Source organism: Pagrus major, chromosome 7, assembly GCF_040436345.1.
Source record: "Pagrus major chromosome 7, Pma_NU_1.0".
In the NCBI taxonomy this organism is placed as follows: Eukaryota; Metazoa; Chordata; class Actinopteri; order Spariformes; family Sparidae; genus Pagrus; species Pagrus major.
The window spans coordinates 33,730,961-33,739,065 of record NC_133221.1 but is presented as its reverse complement, the minus strand read 5'-3'; the positions used below and the strand labels follow the sequence as shown (position 1 = coordinate 33,739,065).

The 8,105-nt window shown below is 38.0% G+C and overlaps 1 protein-coding gene across 1 annotated transcript; it reads right to left on the bottom strand.

The window, feature by feature from the left end:
• Positions 1-1,843: 1,843 nt before the first annotated feature.
• igf3 (insulin-like growth factor 3) lies at positions 1,844-8,105 on the bottom strand. The gene is made up of 4 exons (XM_073471021.1): positions 8,052-8,105; positions 6,880-7,024; positions 2,829-3,016; positions 1,844-2,065 (listed from the first exon to the last, which is right to left on the bottom strand). The coding sequence occupies exons 1-4, from the start codon at positions 8,094-8,096 to the stop codon at positions 1,844-1,846; spliced, it is 600 nt and encodes a 199-aa protein (XP_073327122.1). The 5' UTR covers positions 8,097-8,105.

Here is an 8,105-nt window from a genome sequence, read left to right as displayed (position 1 = left end):
CATAGTCTATATCTTGCTATATATTTCATCTCTAGGCTAATTTGTAGGTATTTGTAATGGTGTTGTGAGTTAGTAATTTCTTGTAGTAGTAGTTGTAGTTACATTGTTTGTTCCCAGTAAAATGTTGAACGGTTGAGATCTTCTAGCTTCCCAAGTAGGACATTTGGAAAAGTTACAACATGCTAATCAGTGAGCTTTAGAAGAGCTGGAATGTGTAGTGTTTAACTTTGGGCATAGCCAAGCTAGCTCTTTCCCCCTGCTTCCAGTCTTGATGCTAAGCTAGGCAAACCACGTCCTGACTTCAGCTTTGTGCTGAACACATTGACATAAGGTAGATATCCATCTGAACATCAGAGACAGGGAATACCAGCATCATCCATAAACATAGCAGCATGAATGAGTCCTAAAACCCAGAAATAAGTTAGCATTTTTGCACTTCCAGTTCCCTAGCCTTGAAGTCAATGGGTTTTTTGAATGAGTTTTCATTTAGATGCTTGAAATAAGGCCTGTGGTTAACAATTTGTTCTATGGCATAATATGCATCAGTTAATAGCCCACATGATTTTTTTTTAAGCGTTTATGCGTCTTTTAAAAGGAAGTTGCTAACAAGTGACTAACAAACAAGTTGTCTGGGACATTAAACATCAACACGGCCAACTTGCTAATCACTGAACAATGTTTATGAAGCAGTCATTTTATCAGGCTGCTCTCCACAGACGGCGAAGATGGCCTTCAGAACTCTTGGAAAAAGATAACTTCAGTCATGTCAAAGTAAAATGAGTCCCTTTATGAAATGAGTCGCTAAAGCTGAAAGTCAAAATAAAAGGTTAGTTTGTGTTAAATTTTATATTGTTATTAAATCTTCAATTCATAACAACTCTGAGCAACGTTGTGAGTGCAAATCAGCAGAGGAAGAATGGCATGGTCAAACCTGAAACTCTTTCTTGTCCTTTCTCCTGCGTGGCTTAGTCTTAACAACATGAACATCAAGAATTTATTTATTTATATATTTATTCATTATAGGTATATGTTGTCACAGTCAAATAAATAATGTAGGCATTAAAAGCTTTTTATATAAAACAAATAATACTCAGAAATTGTAATAATAAACACTAAAATAAAAAGTCTGTATAACTGGAGTAGATAGAACTTGTTATATGAAAATCATTTAATAAATACACAAGATTTGGTCAGTACATTCTGCCCTGCTAATGTCTGTCCCAAACACACACAATAAAAAATAGTGCACTGTATTCCACACTACACAGACTTAAAAGGTATGTTTAATATAATATATGATTTACATATTATGTAATAAAGGCAAATAACTAAAAAAAATCAAATGTCTTGTGCTTCACTCCATTTTTCCAGACACAGATAGTAAACAATATAATATTGTTTTTGTTAAACATTTAGCAGCTTGTAACAAACACCATGATGGGATCACCAGATTAATAGATTGAGTCCAGTCAAGTAGTCAGCTATCAGAATTGACTTGTCAACCTTTTTAGTCCAGAGATGGCTATTACAGACACATTTAAACCTAGAAACATAGAGTCACACAATGACACTCCGTTCCTGAAAATTACATGAAAAAAAGGCTCATTCAGAGATTCTACTGAGTTCCAAGGGCCAGTACAATCACAGAGAAGGTGTCAAAACTTCTCTTCTGGAGCTGAGAACCTCCAATATGGCTGCCAGTTTGTGTGTTGGGTTGCCTGGCAGTTTTCGACCACTGTGATCCTTACTTGACAGAGAATTTCTTCAAGGTCAAACTAGTTGGCATCAGTCTTTCAAATTTGCTGGTTCCAGTCTCAATTTCAGCTTTTCACAAGGTCAAAGGTCATGATTCAAATTTCATCAATCTTTGAAGGGGACTCTGAGAGGCTGAAGGAGGCCTGCTGGTTGTGTTCTTTGTGTTATTCTTCCTGCGTGATGATGACACTTTGCTTTTCCGACGAAGTGAAGGCTGTGTTTTCTTTCTGTAAGCTTCTCTCTTTGGACTGTTGGGAGTCCCCAGGTGCTCCAAGAGTTTCTTCTGAAATACTGCTTGGAACTGCTGCGTCTGCAAGACAAAGATAAGGATAAAGAGTTGCCTGAAGGAGATGTAGCTTGGCTGAAGCAGATATCCTTGGTCCTGTGTGGAGCTTGCACTGATCAGGCAGGATTTATCATGCATATCAACATTATCATGGTGTTTTTTTGGTTTTGCTTCAGGTATTTAAGTCGCTATTCTAACATTTTTATTTGTTTCCACCTTACATTCTAAATTCTGTACAGGCCAATTTCTCTGACGGAATATATTGGTAGTATAATGGGAATGGTTCTGAATTTTGGGTGAGTTGGCATGGAATGACCCATTTGAGATAAGGTAAGTACACAACTCAACAAGATAAGTCGTTCTAGTCGTCACAGACATGTTAATGTAGAAATCTTACGCATTATTGCTTTAACTCTGAGATCCAAGTTGGGTTGGGCCTCTGTAATACTGAGACAGGTCGGGTATTGTCCCATCCTTACTGTCCTCAGGCTCCTTTTGGTCTCTCTTATGGATATTATTTGATGCATTTTGGGTTTAACAAGGACCTCCAAGGGTTTTTTTCAAATCAGGTCCAAAATGTTGTAACCGTGAAGACCTGTACCTCCTTGATTTTTTCAAGCCAATCCACTGACAAGCGCCTAGTTCTGTACTTAGGTCCACTGATGACAACTGAGCCAAGTTCAGTCACTGTTGCCTTGGAAAAATGTAGTAAGTTAACCTTGAGAATATCCTGTCCAATTCAAAATCTGAAGAATGAACTTTTATACTCAAGCAGAAGAGGTCATACCGTGTCTAGCTGTGTAGTGGTATGCAATGCTGTGGTTGTGGCTGGGTAAGCTGTGGTGTGCTGCTGGCTTTTTGGTTTAGCACAGTACATCTCCAGATGTTGAAGTTCACAGCCAGCTGGCCGACAGCACTGGTCCACTATCCCCTTCCCTCTGGGCCGTGCACCATAACCAGACCACGTACCTTTACCTGCAGAGAAAGTAATGTCCAACATGAGCTTCTTCTCTTTCTTTTGATCCTTGATACTGTATCTTCTATACTTGTGAATGTCCTCAGGAGAGATCACTTATTTCAAAACATGGTAGCACCAGATACATATATATCTGAAAAAATCTATCTCTACCTATTGTCATTATATCCCAAAGTGCAAAGTGGGAGGTGCAAGAGGGGAGACACTTGGACCATTAAAATCAAAAGTGCTCTTCTGGGGAGCATGACTATGTTCAGCAAATTTAAAGACGATCCAGCCATGAATACGAAAAGACAATTTCATGTCAATCTGGCAAGTTGTTGACAAGATATCTTCCCCTGGAAAATAAATGTGTCAGGCAGTCAAACATTGCTGTTTTGATGACGAAAGATGATGAAACCCTTTACACAAGATTTTTCCTCTACCATAGGTTTTTCATTCTGTAGGTTAGTACTGCTGTTTTAGTCATGCTAAATGGGGCTCTATAGATTGCAATGGAGATCAACTGGTTGATCCCCTACTTTGGCCCAGACTGAAATATCTGAACTGACATGAAATTTTATACGGACCTAAAGATCCTAAAGATTTGGTGATCCCCTGACTATTGATCTAGTGCTATCATCAGGTCAAAATTACTTTCCGTCCAATACTTTGGTGATGACCAATACCAGCTAAACTGATCAAATTCTCATTAGCCTAGACTCTGCCTTGAGCGCTAATTAGCAATCATTAACATGCTAACAAGCCAAACTACGATGGTGAACAATGTAAACATGACACCTGCTTAACATCAGAATATAAAGTAGCAATAGACAACTTTTTTGCTTAACTTATGATTCAGAAGTTCTGATTGGACTATGTAATGGCTGTAGAAAAAATACACGATTTGCATATAGATTAGTTCCATATAAGCCTTGTTTTCACTCTGCTATTCAGCCTGCCACTGAGCGAAGAAAGTGCATTTGCAATAACATAACCAAAACCGGAGGAGGCATTCTTTTTCCTGGTAGCTATCCACAGGTAACAATGAAACAACTGGAATAACGATGGAAACTCTACACTGCAAAAGAAAAATAACTTGCTGATGGAGGAAGCAAAAAAGGAGAGTGATAGACACCAGGGTAAGACAAGAGTAAACAGACGGATATTCACTCAATTGAGAGTGCTCCGGTGTTGTGTCAAACTCTGTTCCCCTGTTGATATGTGTTTCCTATTACCACCAGGTGTTATCAATAGCAGCCATTCAATCCAAGTGGTTTTATGGTCACATCCAAGCCTGGGCCTGCTGCTGAGTAGTTTTTTTTTCTTTACGTATATATTACATAATATCACTTTAACAGTGTCACAAAAGTAGTCATTCCAGGTATATTATTTATTTAATTATTTGCAAAAACCATCTTTTGGAAATTTAAGCCCCTGCCTTTCTCACATCCTTTGCATGTCTCTGCTTCTGAATGATCCCTGTGCTGTTTCTGCACCTTTCTTTGTTTTCAGTGTAAAAGCTGTGCTGGTCTCAGATAACAAATGTTTAAACAATAAAGCTATGACACTGAGGCATGGTGTCCTGGTAAGTATGCTGCAATTTTGGTGGATTGTCACCACTTTGATAGCAGGCAGAGAAGTTGGCCTTGGTTAGAGCAGGGGAAAGGTAATCAAGTAAAAGGGCCTGTGGGTAATTCCTGTGTGCAGTGGGAGAGATTACAGCATATTCTAATAATAATAAAACTTTTCACATGAAATGCTGCAATGTGCCTTAAAGTAGAGAGTACACTGCCAATCCAACAGATGCTGTACCAGTCAGCTTTGTTTCTAATGATGAAACATTGTTTTGTAGAACAGTCAAATTACATTTTGAAGAAGATGAATCATAAAATATTATATTGTATTGAAAATCGTTGGTCCCATTTGCTGTCAAGTGTATTTCATGTTGCAGTGAGACTTCATGTAAATAAATGAGCTGATAAATGAACTTGCTCAGAGTGACTGCATTGTTTCATGTGGACATTGATGACCATGACCATATCTGTGTTATGCACCTCTGCCAGTGTAAGTGTTAACACACAGGGTAGTGTAACCTTGATTGCATTTTGGTCCTATCATTTTTATTCGTAACAAAATGTAATCAATGTGCATTTCTGCCATGACAACATCAATTCCACCCATTAGATCTCTGCTGGAGTCGATGCCAGCTAACATTGGGCAAGAGGCATTGTACACTCTGGACAGGTCACCAATCAATCACAGTACTGACACATGGAGACAAACAATCATTCACGGTCACATTCACACCGACAGGCAATTTAAAGTCACCAATTAACCTAACCTGCAGGGGCAACCAGAGATAACCCACGCAGGCTCAGGGAGAACATGCAAACTCCATACAGAAAGTTACCCTGCTTTTCCTATTTTACTGTAATTCTGCATGCAGTGGGTGGAGGCCCAAATAAAATGAAGTTTATCACTCTTCCAATCAAGCATACAGCAATGGCTTCCATGAGTTCGCCTGTTTCTATCTGCTGTTGTTTGTTTCCCATAAAACAACGAAAGAGAAACAGACTTCATGGAACAGTTCACCCAAAAATGAAAATTCAGTCATTATCTACTCACCCCCACTCTGATGGAAAGTGAAGTTTCATAGTCCACAAAACATTTCTGGAGCTTCACAGTAAAACAGTGTTGCAGGATTCTCCCAAACAAACTGAAGTTGATGGAGGTGTAAAAATATGTTAAATAAATGAATAAAGAAATAAATAAAATGGCTCCATACAGCTTGTCTGGCATAATCTATATCTTCAGAAGCCTAGAGATTCCAAATTGATTTGAAAAAACATTATTTACACTGTTTTTTAAGTCAAGATCTTGACTTGGCGGAGCCTGAAAGCATGCTGAGAGTACAAAAAACTTATTTTCAAATCATTTTGGGAACTTAACTTTTTTCTGTTGTTGTTTTTACATTTTAAAACAAGTGACCATCTTCTTCAGTTGTTTAGCAGAATGCTGCAGCACTATTTTACTGTGAAGCTCCAGACATGTTTTGTGGACTATGAAACTTCACCTGATTTCGGCATGGGGGTAAGTAGATAATAATTGAATTCTAATTTTTGGGCAAACATTTCACCGTCCCTTTAACAAACTTGGGGTTAGGGTGTTTCAGATAACCTTGCGGAAGCTATTGCTGTATGTGTGTGTGTCATGTCAGGCTTCAGAGCGGATGTTGGGTTCAGGTAATTATATGGAAATCACCCTCTTATTGCCCCATTCTACTCAAAACCCTCCTCTCCACACCAAAATGGAGACAGAGAATAGATATTAAAAAACAATAGCACTTAAAAAGAAAATGGCAGTGTAAAAAAATCTCACAGAAAATTGACAGACATGACAAAAAAATGAGAAGATTGTCTCTGAAAAGCACATTACAATGCAAAAAATATCAAAATAAGATAGTTTTAATAACTGTATTTTATTTTTCAGTAGACCTTTTCTTTTTAGTTCCAATACTTGTTTGTACTATTGTTTCAATGCCATGGTTTTCTTCTTTAGGTCAGGTTGCAAAACCTATTTTCCAATGCCAATTTAAAGTCACTGTCCGGCTCTATATGTTCATTGCACATTCTATATTTATATCTGAAGATTGTATTTGTATTCATTTACTTGCAAAGGATGAATGCCAGTGATGTCTGTGATTTCCTGACCTTTCCATTTCTGCCAAAAAAGGTGACTTTCCCCAGTAAGGGATCAATACAGTCATGTCTTATCTTATCTTATAATGCCACATTTTTCCACCTCTCTATCTCATAGACAGCTTCGTTGGTGACATTAGATATTTATGTAAAAACAGTGGATAACATGAATATAGGCTTACCTAAATAGATTCCACGATCCCCACACACAAATATGAGGTCACTGAGGAGATCAGAACCACAGCGCAGTCTGGCTGCCTCTGAGGAGAGAGGCCAGCCTGCCAGACACATTACAGAGTAGAACATACACATCCGAGCACACAACACCTGAAGACGAAGAGGTGAAAAACTGTCAATACAAAACGTTAACACAACCTACAACCTCAGCCTCCAACACTGATTATATCTTGATATTTTTTGTGTCCAAATCTCTAGTCAAAACAAAATTAAACTGGTGTACTCAGGGTGCCCTGGTGTCTGAGGGGTTTAAAAGTGCCAACCATAAACGTTGACTGCCTTGGTTTGGTTTGTTGCATGTCGCTATCATCTCATTTTCCCAGAGCCGAATGTGTCATCTTTGAATTGCTTTTTTTTGTCCAACCAACAGTCTAAAACCACAAGACTCTTCATTTACTGTCATAAATGACAAATAAAAGCAGCAAATCATCAGTTTAGAGTAGCTGGAACCAACTAATGTTAATGTTTTTCAACAATCAATGGATTAATATAAGAGTTGGCAATTAATTCTTTTTCGATCAACTAATCATTGCAGCTCTTCTGCTCAGTTTACCAAGAGGTGAAGTTATCATTTTTTTAAGGCTCCGTAGTTTCTTAATAATTTCCTAGGATGTTTCCTGGACAAGTTCTGATTTGATAAAAGCACCACTGCATTTAAATTCAACTGAATATTAATTTATTGTTCATTTACTGTTGAAAACTTTAGTCTCAGTATATGCTGAATTAAACATTTATCTGCAGACAAATTTCACATTTTTGCACGTTCAGCTGACCTGCTGTGCACTATGTCTAATACTACTACTGCTACTACTAATAAAAAGTATTCCAATTGAAATTTTCTTAATATTAACTATTATCAGAAGAAGCTTCCCATGAATTAACAGTAACAAATCAGTTTCTCTCTAGAATTCTAGGCATTTACTTGAGACAATAGAAAAAAGAAAAAAGCGTTACTAGCCAGGACATCGAGAAGAGCAGAAATTTTTCAGCTAAAACTAACTGGTTCAATTACAATCAAGAAATAATTTCAACTCTACGATGAGAAGTTAGTTGCCCACACTGCAACGCTGCATCAGCAAATTCTCAGTCCCAGTTGAGCAGAAATCAACAGTCTTACCTTCAGTGTCTGTGGCCTGGCAGAGGGGCAGCATAAGCAGCGCATCCTGTCTGT

Bases quoted from the DNA above. Each gene is read 5' to 3' on its own strand.
- igf3 (XM_073471021.1), bottom strand. From the start codon at position 8,096: ATGCGCTGCTTATGCTGCCCCTCTGCCAGGCCACAGACACTGAAG. The intron at 3,017-6,879 runs GTAAGCCTATAT...CTTTCTCTGCAG, and splicing joins GGATCGTGGAATCTATTTAG to GTAAAGGTACGTGGTCTGGT. The intron at 2,066-2,828 runs GTATGACCTCTT...TTTGTCTTGCAG, and splicing joins CCACTACACAGCTAGACACG to ACGCAGCAGTTCCAAGCAGT.